Source organism: Mytilus edulis, chromosome 9 (genome assembly GCF_963676685.1).
Source record: "Mytilus edulis chromosome 9, xbMytEdul2.2, whole genome shotgun sequence".
NCBI classification, from domain to species: Eukaryota; Metazoa; Mollusca; class Bivalvia; order Mytilida; family Mytilidae; genus Mytilus; species Mytilus edulis.
In genome coordinates, this window is record NC_092352.1 from 36,169,774 (window position 1) to 36,194,976 (window position 25,203).

Here is a 25,203-nt window from a genome sequence, read left to right on the forward strand (position 1 = left end):
GTTTTATACTATACTAAGAAATTGCTGCCTATTTCGTCTGTGTAATGAAAAAAAATCTTCATTGAAATTGAATATAGCCTTGCAATAGATAAGTTCCATCATTTGATGAATTCCATTATAAGGAGAATTTTAAACTTTGATGTACCAGAACCTGTATAAAAGAGAAAAAAAATAAACATTTCCAAATCTTTCAACAGCAAGACTTAATACGGGCATGATATACTCACAAATTCAATACCCATTAAAAAACCTTGACAATTTTAAATACCTACTCGTCTCTCACAAAAACTGCAGATTTCAATTCGATTTTACTATCAGACTTCATGAAACCTCACATGTTTTCTTGAGTGGCAGTAGTCAACAACCAGTTGTAGCTATCTTAGCTATAAAAAAAGATGTGGTATGATTGCCAATGATTCAACTCTCCACAAGAGACCAAATGACAGAAATTAACAGCTATAGGTTACTGTACAAACTTTAACAAGGAGCAAAGCCCATACTACGTTGACTATATTAGCTAGAGCATTTTGACTTTTCCTTCATATTATGAGCCACTTTTTGTTCCAATTATTTGACACTGTAGCTATTCACTCAGGTCTCTGTCGGCTCAAACACATGAATACTCAGAGGAAGTTTGATATACAGCTTTTATACTTCGAAGGAGGTTCAGTGTTGATAGCCTTTGCTTAAAATTCTGGGTTTTTTTTGGAGGAGGAGTCAAAAGGTTTATGAGATTTAATTCACTCTTCAGTATATTTTATTGATCCCTGTGATCCCATATATATATTAGATAAGATAAGTGATTTTACTACCAGGCGATTTATAAGGATCTTGACTACCTACATGTGTATATAACTGTACCGTCAGGTCAAATAATGATTTTAAAGCAAAAAATAAGATCTTATGATTTTGTATAGAATGATTATAACTATTGTTAAAGATTTCAAAGAAGAAAAAAAAAGCATTTGAGAATATTGGTATAATTTAATTGTATACTGAATTTCTAAATTGTCTTTTTACAGGTTGTAATAATACAATACTTCAAGGCTATGCCAGAATTATGTCCCCTGGATATGGGATAACCAAGTACCCAAACAGCATAAACTGTGATTGGACAATTAGTGATCCTCTACAAAGAAATTTATCTCTGGTTTTTAATAATAATTTTGATACAGAGAAAGGATTTGATAATGTTACAGTAAGTGAATAAAAGAGCAACTGTGTGCATGCTTCAGCCTTTTAAAATTTACAAAATATAAGCATAGAGACAATGCTTTCAAAAACTTAGAAAGAAATATAAGCCTTGCGACAATGCTTGCAAAAACTTAGAAAGAAATATAAGCCTTGCGACAATGCTTGCAAAAACTTAGAAAGAAATATAAGCCTTGCGACAATGCTTGCAAAAACTTAGAAAGAAATATAAGCCTTGCGACAATGCTTGCAAAAACTTAGAAAGAAATATAAGCCTTGCGACAATGCTTGCAAAAACTTAGAAAGAAATATAAGCCTTGCGACAATGTTGCAAAAACTTAGAAAGAAATATAAGCCTTGCGACAATGCTTGCAAAAACTTAGAAAGAAATATAAGCCTTGCGACAATGCTTGCAAAAACATACAACGAAATATTCGCAAAAAAATAGCTAATTAGTTGCTTTCACAAAATATTTTACTATAAAAAATCAAAGGAAGTATCAAGTCATTGTTTGGTGTAATTATATTTATATTTTTTTTTCAGGTTTATACAAACAATCATACCTCCTATACACATGCAGGGCAGGGTGCCCCACCAGCCATTACAACTCAGTCAGAGCATTTCCATGTAAACTTTAGTTCAGACAGTCAAGTTAATAGGAATGGATGGGCCATCACTGTGTCATTTGGTAGGTATATATATAGTTGTCTCCCTTTGAACATATTTGGCAGTAAAACATTTCCTGCAAATAGCAAAAAGAAAAACAGTCAAGAGTTAGAAGTTTAAAAGTGTGTTTGATTTAATATTTCATGCATTTTCAGGGCATGAACATTTGAAAAGGATTTTTAAATTTTAGTTTGAGAAAGTAAAATGGTTGTTTTTTATCCCTCATTTATCTTGCCCTCATTCAGTTCTATCAATGCTTAACTGGTCCAAAAGGCTTGGTGAGTTACTGATGTATTCACAACTTTGTTATTGTTGTCGTCAAGAGAATGATGAAAGAGAAAAAAAATCTATGGTCAAAAAGAATTATTTATATGGTAAAGAAAAAAATACCATTTCCGATGTTATACTAACTACAGTAAAACCTATAATTTCTTATATTTCAGATTGTCCTACATTAAATTTAAGTGATCATCTACAAACCAATTCATCAATTACAACATTTGGTACATATGTACTGTTTTACTGTGATAATGGTTACCAGTTAGCTGGTACCAGTGTGCTTATCTGTGATATTGGGGGAAGATGGTCAACATCTCCCCCTACTTGTAATGGTAAGTCAAGGTTCCTTTTAATATATTACAAAAAATGCTTAATAATTTACACCATAAAAACTTTTGATTTTCTTCTGAATTATGGTTAACTGCTTTTATTATATAGATATGAGGACACATTTTACACTCATTGATACAAATTCTTTCACACTTTGTTTTAATGTCAGACAAGATTTCAAAATTTGTTTTTAATTTTTGTGCATGTAAATTACAAAAAGAAAGAGCTCTTGCCTTAAAATGTACCTGTTTCAATAATGAAAAATACTTCTGGATTCACATATTTGATTATTCAAATTATACCCCATGCAACAAAGTTGTGGAGGGTATAATGTTTTTGACCTGTCTGTCCGTCCATCCATTTGTCAGTCCATCAGTCAGTCAGTACTGTTCTTGTCATCACAACTCCTCTGAAACCACACAACAGAATTTCAAGAAACCTTTTAGACAATAAGGACATACTATGTAGATGTGCATATCAACAGGAAATTACGATACAGTTTTTATACGACTGCAAAAATTGAAAATTTTTTGGTCATATATTGGTATGACGTTGGCGTCGTCGTCGTCCGAAGACATTTGGTTTTCGCACTATAACTTTAGTAAAAGTAAATAGAAATATATGAAATTAAAACACAAGGTTTATGACCATAAAAGGAAGGTTGGGATTGATTTTGGGAGTTTTGGTCCCAACAGTTTAGGAATTAGGGGCCAAAAAGGGCCCAAATAAGCATTTTTCTTGGTTTTCACACAATAACTTTAGTATAAGTAAATAGAAATCTATGAAATTTTAACATAATGTTTATGACCATAAAAGGAAGGTTGGGATTGATTTTGGGAGTTTTGGTCCCAACAGTTTAGGAATTAGGGGACAAAAAAAGGTCCCAAATAAGCATTTTTCTTGGTTTTTGCACAATAACTTTAGTATAAGTAAATATAAATCTATCAAATTTTAACACAAAGTTTATGACCACAAAAGGAAGGTTGGGATTGATTTTGGGAGTTTTGGTCCCAACAGTTTAGGAATTAGGGGCCAAAAGATTTCATTAAAAAATTAATTATTGGGGTTCTTTGATATGCCAAATCTAACCATGTATTTAGATTCTTAATTTTTGGTCCTGTTTTCAAATTGGTCTACATTAAGGTCCAAAGGGTCCAAAATTAAACTTAGTTTGATTTTAACAAAAATTGAATTCTTGGGGTTCTTTGATATGCTGAATCTAAACATGTACTTAGTTTTTTGATTATGGGCCTAGTTTTCAAGTTGGTCCAAATAGGGGTCCAAAATTAAACTTTGTTTGATTTCAACCAAAATTGAATATATGGGGTTCTTCAATATGCTGAATTTAACCATGTATTTAGATTTTTAATATTTGGGCCCAGTTATCAAATTGGTCCACATTGAGGTGTAAATTTAGGGTCTAAAATTGAACATTATTTGATTTCACCAAAAATTGAATTTTTGGGTTTTTATGATATGCTGAATCTAACCATGTATTTAGATTTTGGATATTGGACCATAATAGGTAAATGTCCAATTTAAAATTTTTAAGTTTTTAAGTTTAAGTTCTTAGACCACATTCATTCTGTGTCAGAAACCTATGTTGTGTCAACTATTTAATCACAATCTAAATTCAGAGCTGTATCAAGCTTAAATGTTGTGTCCATACTTGCCCCAACTGTTCAGGATTCGACCTCTGCGGTCGTATAAAGCTGCGCCCTGTGGAGCATCTGGTTTTTCTAGGAGTTACGCCCCTTTGAACTAATTTGCCTAAATATACTACTGCAACAGTTTGTCATCGCAACTCCTCTGAAACCACACAACAGAATTTCATGTAACCTTTTTAGATAATAAGGACATACTATGAAGATGTGCTTATCGACAGAAATTTTTTTTTTTTTGTCCAGTGACAATATGGGGGTGTGGGGTATGTGAGCATGGTTCTTTATTTTTTTCTAATTTATTTTCAGTAATTAATTGTGGATCACCTTCCATACCAGTTAATACCAAGCTGGTTAGTGTGAGTTCCACATCTTACCTTGGAACAGCTGTATATAAATGTAATTCAGGGTATAAAATGTCTACCAATGATACCAGTATCTGTCAGAGTAATAGACAATGGTCAACACTTTATTGTACAGGTATGTTATTACTAATACAAGAAACTCAGTGTTTGTGGGACTTTTCAGAACTACCATGGCTTTAATCGAATTTTAAGATTTAAGTCTAATTTTCGGACAAAATCAAACAAACCATAATACTTACCTTCATTTATTCAAATTTAAGGTTGCCTTTTTTCAAGTTTGTTTATTGCTTTAGTGTCATGAACCTATATGCCATTCTCTTTCTTTTCCAATTGCATAGTCCTGATGGTTCAAACACTTCCATGATCAATTTGCACAGGAAGGACACTTTAATTTGTATATGCTTTATTACTCTTGAGATGACCTAAGATCTAATATTACAGCATAATTATATCCAATCTAAATGTAGCATTCATTTTAAAATTTGCACAGCAAAATGAACAGCTCAAATAACATGCTAGTAATAGACATACTATGTATTTTGTTTTTTAGAAATCAGTTGTCCTAAGCTAGATATGACAGAGAAATTAATGTTAAAATTCACAACATCAGAATCTCACTATGTGTATGGAGATATTGTAATCTATGACTGTGATAGTAACTACAGACTTATAGGAGCTTCTATGGTTTACTGTACAGAAAATGGAACTTGGTCCAAACCTACACCATCTTGTAAATGTAAGTATTTAAGATTATGACTAGATTTGACTTTTGAAAGCTATAGAGGTTCTTTGCTCTAAAGAGAAGCTTGATCTAAATATGAGCTGAGTCCAATAGAAATCTACCTAGTGCAAGTGCTTGTATATATGTACATCTAAAAGAATTTGAGTGCATTTGGAACATTCAAACATGAAATAAAGATAAATCTTGGTCTGTTTTTAGGGGGATAGGACCTTTATCGGGACACTGGGATCGGGTCTTTTTAAGCTCGGGATTTCGGGATTGACCCTTTTGGGACCCGTGAATTCTTTTTTTCGGATTTCGGGACCTCTGGATTTCGTGTTTTTAAGCCCAGGATTTCGGGATCACGTGTTTTTTAGCCTTGGATTTCGGGATCAGGACCCCTCCTACCCTCTCTCTGTTTTGTAGGGTTCTTATGACAATTCCATTTTTAAACAGTCAGACTTTCCAATCAGATTTTTTCAACACAAAATAAATGAACAGACGTATCGATATTCATTTGCATACGGTCTATTTCTATCCTAAGTTCACATATTACAATCTGTAAACCTAAGTTCATAACCTACAAATATGACACAGGGTATGTCAATTCGATGTCTGATAGTTTTGGTGTATTTCCTTTGACTTTCTTTTATCTGTATACTTTCACATCATGAAAACTATCAATTAAATGTGAAGATTTTCTTCAGTTTTGATAAAAATATTAATATTGTAAACAGCATTATACTTGTTCTATTTTCAGCACCTGTTTGTCCTCCAGTATATATAAGGAATGGTTACACAAATGCTACAAATATTGTGGTAGGAGGGGACTTTTTACAAGTGGACTGTAACAATGGATATTCACTCACAGGCAACCCAATGGTGTTCTGTGATCTCAATGGTGTATATACAGCATTACCATACTGCAGTGGTAAACATTCATTAAATCTTTAGAACTTTTGCATTCTAATTTTATATTTCTAGTATATGGATGATCTAAATGACTTAAGTAATGAACACAGGTTATAGCTTAAAAAGTAATTCTCAGCCTTTTTTTATATTAGACTTAACTGCAATTTTCTTTTTACTATGGCATTCATTTGTTTGGTCTTTTAAATTGCATGCAAACATTTCATTACACAAGTTATCATTTGAAAAATTTTATATGTTAAGTATGTGTGTGTGTTACTTTACATATCAATGATAATAATCTTAATTACTATTATTTTTTAATAAAAAAAACTTTCAAAGTCCAGGTAAAAAATGTCATCAAAACTTACAAAACTAGTTCACATGAGTAGGAATTTAAAACAAGCAATGTAGGAATTGCATGAAATTAATAATTGTTTTATAACTTAATTGTAGATATAAATGAATGTGAAACAGGAAATGTGTGTGGTGGTCACACTTGTCAGAATACACCTGGATCCTATAGATGTGTGTGTAATCGTGGATATCAGAACCCACCAAACAGTTACACCGTGTGCAAAGGTATGTATTCCACAGAAACGTTTTTACAACTGAAATAAAAAAAAGATGATATAATAGGTCAAGGTGATAAGTTTAGTCAAGAAAAAATATGGTTGTCATTGTGGTTTGTGTTTGTTGTCATTGTGGTTTGTGTACATAAAAAACAGAAAATGTAAATGAGATTCTACTTTTGTGTACACTTATCTAAATGTGGTAATTTACTCCCAATATTCTTCCTTCTATAATTTCTTTTCATATCAGTTAATCAGCATCTGTTTAAATGTTCCCATGCAAACCAGTTCACTGATTCATGTGAGTTATTACCAATCAAAGAATATTGTATTTTGAAGAAATATTTTCTATTTGGCAATTACCGGTAAACGTTTGGTTAAAATTTTACATGGAAAAACATTGTTGTACAGTAAAATTGAAACATATTTTCTATTTGGCAATTACCGGTAAAATTGAAAATGAAAACACAAACTTGAATAATGATTTTCTCCCTTTATTTCAGATACAGATGAATGTAGTTCATTTCCATGCACAGGTATATGTGAAAACTTAAATGGTAAATATAGGTGTAACTGTAACCCACCACAGGAACTGTACACAGAAAATATAATCAGGATTGTTAAAAGAAAAGTACTCAGACCCAATAGTACTTGTATAGGTTAGTACAAATAGATATTCATAGAAAAATATTTGAAAACATATGAAAAAAAAGAAAAAAAAGCAACCATTACATGCAAAGTTATGTATTCATAAAAGTAAAGTAAAAAATTTATCTTCAAATTTTTGTTACCAGTGGTTGAATGATTTTTCAATATTTTTTCCTGTAATCTTCAACTTTGTATCTAGCTTATACTTTTATTCAAGAGCAAAAAAGGTATGAAATTAACTGTTATTTTTTTGGCAAAAGGATTGGAATATATAATTTCATGTTTTTCATCTTTCTCCAAATATAAGTCATGATTGATTGATTGATTGATTAATTGATTGATTGATGTATTAAGGCAACTTTCAACACTATTGTGCTATTTTATGGTAGTCAGTTTTTTAGGTGCCCATAGAGAACTACCAACTTTCAGTAGGAAAACTGACAATCCTTGTGTGGGATTTGAACTTACAACCTCAGTGTTGACATGCTATTTAGACTACTTAGACTACTGAGCCGCTGATGCCCCTATAAGTCATGAAGTACTACATTTGTATTTATGATTTTATGTTGTGAAAGCTCATTTAATAATTGACTGCATTAAAATCAGGGGGAGAAATAAATGTAAGATTATTAGAGTATTTTTTATTTGCCTTTATTGTTCCATTTCATTTACAAAAAAGAATTGCCTCATTAGATAACCTTATTAAAATTTGATACTCCATTCCAGCTGTTTGTCCAAGCTTCAATGTCAGTAATGGTGGAGTTATTGTAGCTGATACTGTTCCCCTGTCTTCTGGTAACTACATAGCCCCTACAACAGTTAAGATACACTGTCCTCGGGGAACAGTACCAGACGGATCAGTTGTTGTAGAATGTCAACTGGATGGAACATGGAACAATACTGTGACAAAGTGTATAAGTAAGTAATTTGACGGTCACATGATAAATTACCTTATGTAAATGATTAATTTATTTGTATTGGATCATTTAGATACATATGCAGTCAAACCTGTATTTAGGGGGTCTCATTGGGGGGTTCCGATCCCGGATCCCGCTTACCGTTTTGTCAGATTCCCGTATCCCGCTTACACTATGTACGTAAGCAATTCTGATTTTTGGAAAGTTTGCTATAGCTTGCTATTGCTACTTTCCATAGCCATCGGCCTCAAACTTATGGTGACAGATTATCGCCATTTATTCGGATCCGAGATAATTTAGTACTAGTACTAGTGTTTGAATTCTGATTCTTGGAAGGTTCTTTTAAAATTTTGAGTAACTTTTCATTTGACTGAAAAGATTACAGCTTCAATAAAAAAGAATTGAATGTTCACCGACGATTCAGATGAATTTAACTTCATTTTGAAAATGAGTATCTCAAACACTACTTCGCGGATCTGCCATACGCTGAAGAGAAAATCACAAGAAATCTACGCCAGATTGTGTCAGTTTCATTCATGAAAATTTTTCGCTCTACTTTTACCTGTTTACAATGTACGTACGTAAACGTGGTAAAAGCCCGAGAGTATCAAAAAAATCGGGAATGAAGTGACCAAGCCGTCGGATAATTGACAAGTGATAGTGGTTTGTTATAACAAAACACAGGTGATAGAATATAAAATTCTCGATAATTATATGTCTAATGTCTCAGTAATAGACGAGTACAGGTTAATACGGTACGGGCTTTCATAAAAAAAAATAGTTTTAAAATACATTGTGTTTGTCTAAACATCGATCGAAAGGTTTTGATGCCAAAAATCATTTGAAAACTTTTAATTCCGTTATTTAAATACATTCCAATGTGGATATAAGAGCCTTCGCTCGTTCAGCATGCTCAAGTGGATCAAACTGACAGCAGAAAAACATTGACCCAACGTCAATTCTTCTTCAGTCTTCTTCCAATAATTTACATCATACCACCTCTGGTGTATTATCGCAAATTCGTATCATATAGCATCCATATTAAAAACAACCGAGTCAGCATCTACTTCTTAGAATAACATAGCTCAGGATATGAAGACAAGTGCTGTAGAAATGATTAAGTTTCATGAAATTATGATGATGTGTACCCTTCGGCTAAAATGGCTGCATTTTCACCTCAAAATTTATATAGATTACAGACAAACACGTGCATAGTATGCCCTATTTAAATAGAAATGTTATTGCTTTGTCATCCAAACACAGGCAATGATTACCATAATATATCAAACGAATGGCTTACAACAACAAAAATTATGAATCTAGCGTATATAAACTTTTTATTCCTGTGGTCATACTGCTGTTGTTATGCTCCCACCGTATTGAGTTTTATCCTTGTTCTTCTGTAAGTATGTACATTCTTCCCTTACTTATAAGTACCTCCGTATGTATCCCAAAATTCGTTTCTGTTCTCTTACTTTAGTTTGCCTGAACCAAATTGTATGAAACTGATACGCAATGCTTATAACCACAATTCACAAGTCAAGTTTGAATTTTAGTTGCGTAACTTTTACCATTTTAGTGTTTAATGCTACTTTACCAAAAAGAAAAGTTGCTGTAAATTTAAGTTTCTGTTCTCTAAGTATAGTTTGTCTTAACCAAATGTTATGAAACTTATATACAATTCTCATTACCACAAACACTGATCAAGTTTGAATTTGGGTGAATTTATTTTTACTGCTCTAGGGTTGTGCCGTGTTACAAATGAAACCAGATGCTCTGCAGGGCAAAGCTTTATACGACCACAGAAGTCGAAACCCTGAACATTTGGGACAAGTATGGCCACAATATTCAAGCTTGATACAGTTCTGACTTTGGATTGCGATCAAATTGTTGACATAACATATTGTTTTCTGACACAAAACAAATGTGAAGATCTTACAATTCTATTGCGCAATACTACACTTATAATTAGAATGAATACACAATGTTTATTAACCCATTATTCATATCAAGTAAAATTAAATTTTGGTAGTGTCACATTTACAGTTCTTGAGTTTATAACGTTAATGCTAGCGAGGGCATCATTTGAGACCCATGGACATGTTCCCTATTTTTTTTGATAAAAGCCTTTAATATAAATTCACTTTCTTTACAGTTGTATTGATTTAAGTTACTGTAACTGTCTTATTTATAAGTAAGGATGCAGTATTGTTTGCAAAGAACCAATGCTATCCAAAAGAGTTCAAAGAATGAAAATGTATTCATAACTATAGTCCATAATGAAAGGTTGTCAATAATGAGAAATGTTTGTACCATATACATGTAGAAAGCTTTATGGTGACTTGAATAACACCGGTATCACTCAGATTACAATTCTACCTTGACAGGTAGGTTTGTATTTAGCCTATAAAATACTTATTTAGCCTTGAGAATTGAAAGGTCAGTTTATCCCATTCATACAATAGAAGTTGATGAATTTGGCTTCATGCCATTTACCTTGTCAAAATTAAGGTCACTTTATTGTTATTGTGATACAAAAGAACCCTATATTCTGACCAATACTTAAAACTTTGTGCATCTTGATTTAATTGTTAAAAATCTGTTAATGTTGAATTTTAGGGGTTATTTTAGGCCTTTTAATTGCATATTTCTTTACATGGTAGTTTTTTTTCAGATATAAAAAAAACTATCTGCTTGACTGTTATAGAAATAAACTATGCTTGCAGGGTCTTGATTTTTGTTTACACCAAATCTGACAGATTATTATTAAGTTGCAAAATATTTTAAATGAGAGCTGAAATTTTTTCTATCTTTAAATGTGCATTGAACAATGTTGAAGGTTAAAATAATCATAATGTGAACAAGAATGAAGAAAACATCTTGGTCCCAAAAAAACCCATCATCAACCAGGATATAATATTCCAAATTTTAATTTATTATACTAATATCAGTTGAAATCTCAAGCCACTATTTTGCATGTTTACAATGTAGGTCATGTCCCAACAGAAAATCAATGAATTTGACAGTACAATGTACTCTTAGCACAAACACATAAGGTCACTGTGAAATAGACATCTAGGGCAAGAAACAGTCAGTTATACCAAACCAGTTTGACTAGATGTTTAGTTTAAAACCAGTTTGACTAGATGTGTCCTATATTTTGACAATGTAAATGACATGAGGACCTGCATGGGTTTTTTAATATCTGTATTCTTTAAATTTTTAGGGCATTTTTCTTTTAATAGCCTTAAAAATAACTCTCATTCTGTAAAGCAAATTCTCATGAAAATGATTTTACTATATAGTCTTTCTGTTACAAGATTATTTATCAATTATGCACATTGATCATTATATTATCGGTATTGCATTACAGTTACCTAAGTTTCCTTTTTATTTTGCACATTTATTCTTTATACTTTTGCACCGCATTATTCTCTATTCTTTATTTTGTTGTTCATTTTCTCTATTCTCTATTTTTGTTGCTATTACATTTATTCTCTATTCTGTAAACCCCATTCTGACCCTTATAGGTAAACTTCTATTGTATGAATGGGATAAACTGACCTTTCAATTCTCAAGGCTAAATAAGTATTTTATAGGCTAAATACAAACTTACCTGTCAAGGTAGAATTGTAATCTGAGTGATATCGGTGTTATTCAAGTCACCATAAAAGGCCCCGATATGAAACATGTGGAACAATTCAAACAAAAAAACCTTACGTGTTAATTTACTAAAAACAAATATGAAGGCCCTAAACCAATAGAAAAATACTAATTCACAGGCCCTTGAAGTTGACATGGCATGGGTACTTAAAAAAATTAACACAGAGCTTTCTGCATGTATATTTCATTATTTTAGATCTACAGTTTAAGGTTGCAATCATGAGAAAATATCAAAACTTTTTATGATAAACATAAAAAAGTGATTTTTGATAATTACTGACGAGACAATGGATTAGTTTAAAACATCAAAGCTGTGATGAAATACATATTTGAAATAATACACGTCTATAACCTTTTTGGAATAATACACAGCTACAGTTGCAAACTTTCCAGAGGTGCTATCCAGCACTTTGATTTGGTCATTTCCCGGGTCCCGCTAGACCTCATTTCCCGTTTTCACGACACAATAATTTGACTTTCCCGTCTCACGCTTACCAAAAATCGGCAATCCCGCGTCACGCTTAGACCCCAATGAGACCCACTATTTAGCAGTCACTCTTGTTTAAAGCATCAAAAGTGTCCGCTCAAGAGAGGTTAGACCCCTTGAAAAATTGATTATATTGAAAATTGCATATGAAAAAGTTATTCCCCTTGGAAATATTAATTGTAATAGAAATTACATTGCATTTGCTCTGAAGCCTTCATTTCTCTAAGATTATGATAAAAAGTTTAAAAAGAAAAAAAAATGGCTGTATGGTGACCTATAGTTGTTAATTTCTGTGTCATTTTGGTCTCTTGTGGAGAGTTTTCTTATTAACAATCATACCACATCTTCTTTTTTTATGATTATTCAGTTATTGGCCTTGTACCTCAAAAATATTTGCAATGCTAGGGACATAATAAACTGGAAATTTTATGAGTAAATTAATTTTATATTTTCAGATCATGAATGTGAACGGTTGCTTGCCCCTGATAACGGTGGAATTTTTTATTTAAATGGGACCAGGGGCTATTATAACTCTGTCGTACAGTATTCATGTAAAGAAGGATATGAATTATCTGGAGTTCAGTACAGATTTTGTCAGCCTGTTAATGATACAAAACAGTTTGAATGGACTGGAATAGAACCTGTGTGCAAAGGTAACAATGTCTTGCCCAATAGAAATGAGTATTCTGAATTCATTGTCTTGATTACTGTATACCAACTGAGGTATTGTGGGTACTTTATTTCACATTAAGCCCTTTCTGTCCAATTTTAAGTCAAATTAATTTCGTGATTTTCAAAATGAATTGAAAAAGTTAAATAAGTTTCGATCTAAGTTTTACATTTAACTATGATTTATATTCACGTTATTTTTCTACCCGCAAAAGTGGCAAAAATAAATCGCTCTTGAAAAATCAGTGGGTCTACAGGTTACAGGTCAGTTTAAATGTTCCCAAAGTTGATAACAGTGATGACTGTAAAACTTTTTGTCATGGAGCATGTACATTTAAAATTGTTGCAAAGTATGTAACAATTCACCTAAAATAAAAGTAATCAAAAATAATAAAAAAACTTGCTATATGCTTCATTACACAGAAAAGTAGTAATATAATACAATATTTTCTTCAGAACTCAAGTGCCCAGCATTGCCAGATCCAGCTAATGGTCAAGCAATGTATGGCTCAACAACTGTTGGTTCAATATTACAGTATTCTTGTAACTGTGGATATCATCTGATTGGGTCAAAAGTCAGGAAATGTCAGTCTGGTGGATTATGGGATGGAAGAAATGCAATTTGTGCTCGTAAGATTATTTTGATAATTTAAAAATAAATACTCATAAAGAATATGGTATTAATTTTTTAAAACAGAAAAACTGACTATTTGAAGAACTATAAGAAGTCAAATTTCAAGGCATTATATAATTTCTGTATCTTCTTTGACATTTTAATGATTTTTCTATTGTTTGTACAAATACAATGTAATTTCTCTTTGTGATTGAAGGTTTTTCAAAATGTCTAGACTGTAAGATGTGGTTTGTATGGTTAATGGAACTGTTAATTCAAAATTAAGCTTCACAAATGTGACTGGAAAGTGATTCCTATACATATTAAGTATTGAAATATAATATTATTATACATGAGATATTGGTTTTTTGCAAGAATAATTTTATGTTAACAGCATCAACTGTATGCCAGTCTCCAGTGAGCTCTGGTTCAGTAGTCATGTCCAATGTATCACCATTCTATACAGTGGGGACAGAAGTTAGTTTCCAGTGCAAGAAACCTGGATATGAAATAGCTGGTATGTGAAATCTCATATTCTCAGTTCTAAGGTGGCTCGCGGATCTAAATCAATTTTTTTATTTAATATAGGATTTCTTTATATTTTTCTATAAATGAATTTTATCTTAAACTTAATAGAAAAATGAAATAAAAAAAATGGGGTCACCATTCATTTACGCTCACAATCTGCCTTCCAAAGAAGCATACATTTTTGTTAATGTCTTTTTTTTTCTGTTGAACTAATAGGAGAAATAGGTGTAATATGGAAATAAAAAAAGAACTAAATTACTGAAATCGCTTAAATTTTACAATTATTTAGTTTATGCTTATTCAAAAACAACAATAAAAAATATAGGTCACCGATGAGTTAAAAAAGATATTTCAATTTTAATGCCAAAAAATGGCATTTTTGCACCAAAGGGAGATAATTTGGAGCTTTTTCAATGATATCTACATTTTAAAAGTCACCTGGGGCCAACACGAATTGATTTTTTGGAATGATTTTTGTACCAAATGATAAAGTAGCAACTACTTAACCCTTTCAACGCTATACACGCATATGCCGAGATGACATACGCCGTCCGCCACTGCTATTCGCGGCATATGCCGCGATGACAACGGATTTTTCATAAGGACTCTTAAACCATTCGGTTTTCATTCGGGTCCTCTCTAATTTTTCCTTGTATGAATAGAGGATATGCAAGGTCTCATTTGCGCTTGAAATCCCGACAATTTTATTGTAAAATCATGCAGTAGAAGGAAAATTGAAGGAAAATAAAAACAAATATTTTGACAAATGCAAATGGCGGAAATCGGAAACGAAGCTGTAAATATGGAAATATTTCAGCATTTCTATGGCGAAACTGATGACCAGGATTAGTTAAAAGGTTTCTTGTTATCTCAATGTGTTTATTACATTCAATTCGTGTGGGAAATATGATTTGATCGATCATTACGAGACGTAGAAAAAGGGGGGGAAAACGGAGGTTGACTGAAAATTTTGAGGACGGAGTCACTGATTTGTGCCATGATTACATAATACGTTGTGTATGGTGCAATACGCTATGGAATCGAGCAATTGGTGTCTTCTTTATTATATGGCAGATAAAAAAAAAAAAAATAGATGAAGACGAAAAGTAGTTTTTATTCAAAATTCAACACAAATGTAACAAATTACACCTTTTACCTGTTAATTACTTGAAAATGCAGGTAACCTGATGAAAATTTTACTGAAATAACTGCCTAACATTACAGTTCATACTCTCCTGAGCATTTTTCATGCAATAACTTTTTCTGTATCTCTTATAATAAAAAAGATACAGCAGTCTGAAAAGGAATATACTGTTCTAATGAATGAACACGAAAAAATGCAGCAGCAGCAGCCATTTTTCTATTTTTTTGTGTAGCGTTGAAAGGGTTAAAGGGAAATTCCGCGATTTTTTACTTATCATCTAATTATGTTCATCTTAACATAAAAAACACATTTGCAAAGTTTTAAATTTATAGTCCTTCTAATAACGGAGAAAATCAAGTATTTGTAACTTTTTTGGTTGAATTCTCGAGTGGGTCGTGACGTATTAGCCCGATTTATTGAATTCTGGGAAAAAATAAAATCTGTTTAACTCTTATAGCTTATCGACAATATACGTAATTAAAAGCGCACAGCTGACGAATGGTCGAAGTTATTAACCACAATTTAAGAATGAACGAAAGTGAATATGCATATATATACCGTTTTGTATTGATTGAATTAAACTCCTATAAAATTATCTCTAGTAAATGTTTTTGAATAAATTTAATTAATTATTGTTTAGATTTTTTTCATAAAATATTTATTGAACATTTTTACTGATATTGAACTGAAAATATTTCAATTCTTTTTACCGTTATTGTTTTGATAATCATTTCAATGCAACTAATGTGTGAGCAGAGTGTGTATATTATTTTGTAAAGGTCACTGTATATTTCTCGGCTTGAGGTCAATTCGTTTACCTTGTAGCTATTTAGCCGCAGGTGTGAGTTCACGCGTACACAGGTATAAATGTTGTTATTTGGAAAGGATAAACAGAAAGAATTAGAAAGAGTATATGCTGCCATGATGTTAATACACTAAGATTTAATACACGATGAGAATAAAGATACAATAATTAAATTGTGTAAATTAATTGAAAATAAAATTCTGATTCGTAATTCCGAAAGTGTATAAAAATAAAAGGAAACAATTTTTGATTACTTTCTTAGCGGCAATTGGCGTGAAGATTCAAATATGAAGCAAAAAATAGTAGTTTTAATCTTTAATAAAAACTAAATGCAATATTACCCAATTTGATATACCATTGTACATCTGTTTGATATCTTGTACAGATAAACGACAGAATTACCATACAAGCATTTATAGTCAACACAATCAGAAAGAGTTCCCATCGTTAGACGGGGAATATGAAGGCTTCCAAGAATGAACAAGTGACATGTCTAACTCTGAACAGTTAGAAAACAGACTATCGACATCGACCGCTTGTTCTTGATATTTGAAACTGTATGCATAAATATACGTATACGTTTATGATATAGTAATGAGTTCTTGCGTCTGACAAAAACTAAATTCCTTCATGGTTATATCTTGCCATACGTTTATATTGGTTTGTAAGGTGATTACTCAAAATCGTTATTTGAAAATCCTGTTTGTGAGATGTAGATTCATTTCAATACAGAAATTTCGTCTATATATTTCACAAGTGTATAACACGGAGAAGCTCTGAAGGTTCATTACTCCCATTTTGTTTGGGTGTGAACCATCGATGTTTACAGCAATATCAAAGAATAAGGTGGAGATGGTAGAAAGAACTATGGGCGACATGTGGCAAATATTACATGCATATCGGACAATGAGTTGTCAATCTGTATGAAAAGATTTCCAATACAACTATATTATTGAGAAGGAATGTTTACATGCTATACTCTCGTACTAGTATTACAGGGTTCTTGTGGCGTTCACCTTAGACACACATCGTTTTAACGATGTTTAAAAAAAGACAGAACCAATTTAATGTCATATTTCCCTATTTTTTAAATATAACTAAATTCTTTTATCTGACAAGAATACCCCTATTTAGCGAACAAGTAATTTATTCTTTTTTCTGTTATTGAATACCAAGAAAGAAAATAAATCCCGAAATTAATTTGAAACTTTGATACTCAAAAGTTTCCCAGCAAAATATTCACATCCCCTGGGGATAATTATATAACAATTGTGATGACGAACTCCTTCCTTTGTTTGAGAACAATCTTATTGAAATATAAATCTGTGATTTTCCTAGGTCCACAGCTTCAATGAACCAAAGCAAAAGTTATACATCGATCTGTATTTAAATCAAATTGGTTCTCTTCTTCTTTTGGTATACAACTGTAGTCTATCGACATTCGATGATTACATACTGTTGGCATACGTTGGCTAGTCTATTTACAACACTTTTACCCCTATTTATTCAAAATATATGTTTTTTTCTTATGTTCAATGTATACACGTATATATTTTAAATTGCGCTATAGTTCCGTAACTTTCTATCCAGTTGTATAAACGAATCGTCGGCAAGTGCGTACATTTTTTTAAATCAATATTTCTGGTCTGTTCCAATCTGTCCTTCACTATTGACAATGACTATATATTACATTTTCCCAAATTCACCCTTGGAAAAAATATTTAAATAGATTTTAATTTCATCAAATCTTATTTTTTGGGTATTATTTATATTTTTATGAATTATATTCTTTACACCAGAAATGTTATTTATAAACAAGCGTATGAGTTTAGTAATGACAAGTAAGACAGAGTTGTATATTATACATCTGATTGTTCAAAATGGAAAGTTATAAGTTATAAGTTATCAGCCATGTACACTGATCAATACCTGCAGAAGTGAAACGATGCATGAACTTGCAAGCCCGACAGGAAATCGCTGGAATACCTGGACGTGTCACCTCACACCCCTCACAATACCTTTGGAAGTAATACCTTTAGCCATGCTGGTGATCAGATGAGGGAAGATCAAAATATATTTGAAAAAAGTTTATTACTTTAAAGAATTATGAACAAATTTGATTTTCGAAAACAATTTTCACGGAACACTTAATTATGATTTCAACTTTGACTTTTCACCTAATTCCAATATCAACAGTTTAAAAACAACAGACCATGGTATTTTAAAAAAAAGTAAGAATATTTTCCGTATCAAGTTAGTTAGTCGGATTAAACAACCGTACGATTGACAAGATATCGACACGCAATTATGACTACATCGGTTACTGTAGTTTTGTTTCTTTGTGGTTTATAGACATATCGTTTTTATTCATCGGGAAAGAAGACAAGATGGCGGATCTCGGAGAATTGATACTCTAAATTTAAAATCGATGGTGATCGCTTATCTAGCGGAATAAAACTTTAATATCTATGAATTTGAGCATTTTTATACAGAATGAACATAATATCAATTTTTGATTTTTTTGCGAAGTTTCCCTTTAAGGTAAAAAAAAAATTTGTAATGAAAAATTAATGTTTAATTTTTTTCTGAAAATCTTATACCTGCAAGCCTCCTTAAGGAAAAAAAATCTTTTTGACCATTCTAGGTCATCCTGATTATAGTTCATTATGATTATATATCTGATGTGTACAAGTTCTGAATGAGTGAAGAGTCAATGAAAAAGTATCAATATGTAAAGAATAATTCATTATAATTAATCAGTCAATCAACCAAAATCTATTAATCCAACCGGACTTCATTTCAGAATTGAATACTTCATTTTATGATTATATAGGGGTATAAAACCATTGACATAAAACTTTGTGTATGAAGCATGGAAACACATTATAAAAATATTATTACAAGGACCATAAGAGTTTATGTTCCCTGACTATAATTGATCATTCTGAAGCTTGCTTGGATTCTTTACCATAAACTATAAAAAAAAAAAATTAAAAAATTAAAAAAAAAAAGGGCATCCATTATCATAGAATTGTACCTATATTTTTTTTATATTTAATCCTATTTTTCAGATACAACACCGATAAAATGTGTCCTAGAAAGGCCAACAGAGAACAAACGACCTCAGTATAACCTGATGTTTGAGATGAAGTTTCTGACACCTGGTAACTTTAACAAGTCATGTGACAGTCACTATGTTAATGAAACTGTTGAAATGTTCAAAGATTTAGTGGAACAGACTTGTAAAGATCCATACAGACCTTTAACAACGATTAAAACACTTGTTACTAGTGGTGATGTAAGTACAATGATTAGTTATAGGTTTGGGGATTATCTCCCCTGGCAAAGTTATTGTCATTTCTTCTTTTAACTGAATTCTTAGTCTTCTTTTTTTTTTTAAATTTAAGGGTGATGGTATGGTAAGGGTCTTATTTGGTCCCAAATATCAAGAAATGATGGAGCCATGATCATTATAGAAAATGAAAGTTTTAGGTTCTTTTTAAAATTTATGTAAACTTATTCATAAATGAATACAATGATACGGTAATTGGTACTTCAAAAAAAATCTGTCATATTTGAAATGTTTACCAAAACTAAATGTCCAGTTGCTAGTTGCTGCAATTGACAGCTAAACTTCATTGAAATTCTATCAGAGGGTTAATTAAAATCTAATGGTTTTAAGATTGTTTAATAATGTTTAATGATACCTGCATATATGTTCATAAATGGTTTAAACATGTGTTGCAGTATGATTACCCCATAAGTGATCCAATTTAAAACTATTGAATTGGGCTTAATCAAATTTCTCTTCAATCTTTTATAGATTCTACAAATAGATCTGATCATACAACTATCAGAACCCAGGGAAGGGTCCTTTGATTTGGTGTGTAACTGTAGCACTGCTTTAACAGAGATTGTCAGTTCAGGTCTCATACAGAACAACATCAACAATGTTACATTCAATGGTTCAGAAGATACCACATGTCCTACTGTCAGACTGAGAGCTGCAGACAGAGATAATATCACCAGTACCAGTAACTGGTCATGTGATGAAGGTTATGACCTTGTACATCACAGTGAAATCTGTGTCAAAGACCCTGAACCTACCTGTGTTAAATCTACAGGTAATATCATAGTAATGATTTAGTTATATGTAATATTATATCATTAGGAATCTAATTCTGCATCTTGATTTACTGCTCTAAGCATCATGAAGATATGCATGTTATTTAAGCTTGTTTTATTCTCATATTTAGCTCTGTAGAGATTTATTCAGATAAAAGCATATGCATACTACTTTTATTCTGCATGTAAAAAGTATACTTTTAATAAACTTGATTCTTAATCATTTTCTATACTTATATAAAACCAAATGCAGGCTTTGAAAGTTAGTTCTTTTAATTATTGATTCTTTTAGATGATCAGCTTTTCTTACTATTACTAATTGCATGACTTACTTCTGCATGGCTGACTTGTATATTTGCAGACTGTCCAAATGTTTATGTTCCACCAACTACAACAGCAAGTACAACCAGAATAACGCCTACATTTTCACCTGTAACAACAACACAGTGGAATTTTCCTATCTCTCCTGTCAACCAAACTACTAACGAACTTCAAAGGTCAACTGCAATTAGTACAGCAAGGTCACCCTTGGAAACTTTCACAATGACACAAACTGCTGAGATCACTACAGTATCGGAAACTGATGGAAAAAGGGAGACAACTAAATTAACATCAGTGGTACAAGATACAACGCATAGGACACCAACTGTTCCGGGTGTATCCAAAGTAACATCTACAGAACCGTCTGTCGTAGATAAAACAGAAGTGACAACTGCCATAATTAGGACAACACAAATGACACCAACAGTTCCCGTTGTTTCGGAAATACCATCTACAGAACCATCCATCTTAAATAAAACAGAATTGACAACTGCCAATATAAGAACAACACAGAAAACAGCAACACCCAAAGTAACTACTGAACAGCAAACATCCGATCATCATATCACTGATCGAAATACAACAGATTACTCTTCTCAGTTATACAGTACAGAGAAACCTATTGAGAATACTGGACATTCATTACCCTCCACAGAGCCTTCTGATTCAGTTACAACTCAAAAGTCGGCCACAGATCCTTTTGAGTTAGAAACAACAAAAATGTCAATAACAGAGCCTTCTAAGTCCGTAACAACACAAGAGTCAATCACAGAGCCATCCAAGTCAGTAACAACTCTAAAGTCAGCCACAGAGCCTTCAGAGTCAAGAACAACACAAAAGTCAGCCACAGAGCCTTCGGAGTCAAGAACAACACAAAAGTCAGCCACAGAGCCTTCGGAGTCAAGAACAACACAAAAGTCAGCCACAGAGCCTTCGGAGTCAAGAACAACACAAAAGTCAGCCACAGAGCCTTCGGAGTCAAGAACAACACAAAAGTCAGCCACAGAGCCTTCGGAGTCAAGAACAACACAAAAGTCAGCCACAGAGCCTTCGGAGTCAAGAACAACACAAAAGTCAGCCACAGAGCCTTCGGAGTCAACTTCAACACAAAAGTCAGCCACAGAATTGTTTACTGAAAATATGACTACTGTTGTAAATGACACAGAAAAATTTCAAACTTTATCACATACAACATATAATAATTCTGAATTTACAACACAACGATACAATGAAACTGCCCCAACAAACCATCAGCCTCAACCAACACCAACAATACCTCAGAGGTACACAACTGAAACACCAGACAATGCAACCATTAATGAAATAACCGCCAGAGCAACAGATGATAAAATGACAACTGCATATAACTATATCACCAAGAGAGAGGATATTGGCACCACCTCTGCTGGAAGGAAAATATTTACAGATGACGCTATAAATACAACACAAGTTCCAACTCAAACACAAGATAATATAACAAGAAGAGAAATCCAGACACCAACTCAAATACAAGATAACACCACTGAACAAGTTCCTGTTACACAGACCGAACTACAAGATAACACAACAGTACCAGCTCCTGTCACACAAACCCAACTACAAGATAACACAACCAGTGATTCACAGCTAACAACCCAACCATCTATAACTACGGAAAACAAGACGGAGAATGTAATGACAACAGAAAAAACAACACAATCAATGACAGAAACTGAAATTACTACACAGGCAGAAACTACTACCATGTCTCAAAATGAAACTGAATTACAAGTGTCACAGGCAGTCACTGAAATGGTAACTAATGCAAAAACTACAGCAAACCAACAACCAACTTCAGTCAAAACTACAGCTGACCAAGAACCAACTACAGTCAAAACTACAACTGACCAACAACCAATTACAGTAAAAACTACAGCTACCCAACCAAATACAGTGAAAACAACAGCTGATCCTGAGATCACAACACAGGTTCTGACTACCCCTGGTATAACAATTCCTACAAGTGAGTAGTTTAGTTAGATCAACAACATTCCCTGTTCAAATTTTTTACTTTTTATTAAGGGGGTCTCATAGGGGGTTCTGATCACAGATCACGCTTATTGTTTTGTCAGATTCCTGTATCCTGCTTACACTATGTACGTAAGCAATTCTCATTTTTTTGTAATTTCCTGTGTCCTGTAAGACTTCATTTCCTGTTTTCACTGCACAATAATTTGGACTTTCACATGTCACGCTTACAAAAAAATCGACCTCAATGAGAACCACTATTGACATAATTTCTGCAACACAATTGTTGTAATATTTAAAATGTTATCTTATTCTTATCTTAATTCAAATTATTATCTGGCATTTCTGGAATTCCCCTATTACTTTTACAACAAAGTAATGTACTTAAATACATCTGCAAACTTGAAGCATGTGTTTGTTTGTTAGTTAGCAGGTACAACTATAAAAATGCATGTTTTTTATGACACTAAATTGTGCATGCCTAATCTGTATTTACAATCAAAGTTGTAGATGTATAAACCAATTTTCTTATATATTACATATATATGACATACATATTTTTTTGTCGGTCTGTTGGCTCATTGAGATAATATCATATTTTGTCAAAATCACTGAGGCTTCCTGTAAAATTTATATTTTAAAAGAGAGAAGTACATTTAAAAAAATCTACAAATCATCTTAATGAAGAAATACAAATGTAATAAATGTACAAAAATGTAGAAAATATTAATGCAAGTTATGTGATAATCTTTCTTTTATTAAAACTTTGTGTATATATATATACAGATCTGAAGTTTGGAATCTTTACCCATATGATAAACTGTAAAATCTTGAGTATCATAGAAAAATATGGACAAAACAGTGTTTTCTTTGTTGAAATTTAAAAATGTCATGGTTGTTTTAATGGTTTAAATTTCAGCTACTGCACCAAAGTATGTAATAGAGATGACAGCTGTTCTGATCCCAGCAAATCTAAGTCAGCCATGTAAAGAAAATATCAACACGGCCATTTCAGACATACTCAGTTCCACAGCGGGTGTTAGTAGTTCTCTACAAAACACAAAGACGTGTTCCAAATATAACATCAAAGTTTTCATTGAAACAGCTATAAACATGACAATATCGACTGTAAGTATTGGATTCAAAATTTAGGTTGCATTCCTGATAGCAAAATTGTACTCAACTATGCAATTGAACACATTAAATTTATTAGATGGTAAACAGGGGCAGATCCAGCCATTTAAAAGGGGAAAGGGTCCCAACCCAGGATAAAGGGGGCCCCCAACTAAATGTCCCCATTCAAATGCATTGATAGTCCAACAAAAAGTAGGGGTTCCCACCCTTGAATCTCCTGGATTCATCACTGGTAAATTGTGACAGTACAAAACACTGTGATACAATAGATTTGTATACATTACCTTCAATTATCAGCCAATTCTGGCATTGGAGTACTATCAGTATGCATGTATGCACTCAAAATGGAGAATGGTATTGGAAAAAAGGGCTAGACCCTAAGTTATTAATCTAATTTTTTTTACAAGAATGGACATTTATTTCCAGGATAAACAGCTTATATTGACAATGTGACCAAATAATTTCAAAAATCAAATGAGATCAAAATTATACTTTGACTCAAAGCTTATAAGTTTTTAAATACTCCTTTCTTTCTTTCAAATATGTTGTGAGATTTTATATGGTTTATTGTTTATACATTTTACAATCAGAGATATCATGAATTTATATTTTGTTTGTATGTCATTTGAAGAAGTAACAAATCTGTTCTTTCATTTTATAAAAGGTAAAAGTAACAAAGAAGTACAGTTTGGTTGGACAGACACAGGCCATTCTGACACCATGTGGACAGGATATTGATGACAAGCTATTATTAGAACTAAGAGAAAGTCTGAGTAATCTCCCCTCACAGACTATATGTCTGCAGTCATTACAGGAGACAAGTATCACTGCCAGTCTGTGGAAGTGTAGTGATGGCTATGTCATGGATAGTTCGGGAGAACTTTGTCATATTGTTACTCTGACAACAGACTCTGTTACAATAGGAACAACTACTGCTGTAGTGTCTGCCACAACTGTTCCAACAAAAGAGGTTACACCAGAAGTCACGACAGCTGTAATAACTGTGCCATCAACAACAATCAGTTCTACAACTACCACACCAACCACCACCACTACGATGAAACCAACCACTCAAGGAACCACACTCCCCCCTAGTAAGCAAAATATTGTTATATAAAAGGGCTTTGCCTTTTCACAATGCCAATGGGCTGAATACTTTTTCAAGTTACAATTTGAATTATTTTCTTCAAACTGATAAACTGATTTGGCATTCTTTTTCTTTTAAGGCGGTACTATGATTTTAAGATTTGACACCATAAAATTCGTTATTACGCTATTTGGTTCCCAAGTTAAATACATGGTTTTATGTCCATATTTTTCTGATTTCTACAGTTTCTTTGAAAATATTTTGAAATCATTTTTTCGATTGTCCAGCAAAAATGTTTGTTGGATGAGAGAAAATCCATTACGGAAGAAAAAAAAATTCAAATCATGCACATATCTTTCAT

At 32.4% G+C, this 25,203-nt stretch overlaps 1 protein-coding gene across 1 annotated transcript in view; it reads left to right on the top strand.

The window, feature by feature from the left end:
• The window catches only part of LOC139489675 (uncharacterized), a 146,150-nt gene that overhangs the window by 55,762 nt on the left and 65,185 nt on the right, over positions 1 to 25,203 (top strand). The window contains exons 11-27 of the mRNA XM_071276331.1: positions 1,023 to 1,198; positions 1,735 to 1,879; positions 2,301 to 2,468; positions 4,437 to 4,607; positions 5,043 to 5,228; positions 5,974 to 6,144; positions 6,579 to 6,704; positions 7,198 to 7,353; positions 8,069 to 8,260; positions 12,865 to 13,062; positions 13,535 to 13,708; positions 14,086 to 14,208; positions 19,240 to 19,466; positions 19,992 to 20,292; positions 20,655 to 22,616; positions 23,541 to 23,749; positions 24,420 to 24,849. Coding sequence (XP_071132432.1) covers positions 1,023 to 1,198; positions 1,735 to 1,879; positions 2,301 to 2,468; positions 4,437 to 4,607; positions 5,043 to 5,228; positions 5,974 to 6,144; positions 6,579 to 6,704; positions 7,198 to 7,353; positions 8,069 to 8,260; positions 12,865 to 13,062; positions 13,535 to 13,708; positions 14,086 to 14,208; positions 19,240 to 19,466; positions 19,992 to 20,292; positions 20,655 to 22,616; positions 23,541 to 23,749; positions 24,420 to 24,849 — 5,115 coding nt within the window. The remainder of the gene's footprint in view (positions 1 to 1,022; positions 1,199 to 1,734; positions 1,880 to 2,300; positions 2,469 to 4,436; positions 4,608 to 5,042; positions 5,229 to 5,973; positions 6,145 to 6,578; positions 6,705 to 7,197; positions 7,354 to 8,068; positions 8,261 to 12,864; positions 13,063 to 13,534; positions 13,709 to 14,085; positions 14,209 to 19,239; positions 19,467 to 19,991; positions 20,293 to 20,654; positions 22,617 to 23,540; positions 23,750 to 24,419; positions 24,850 to 25,203) is intronic.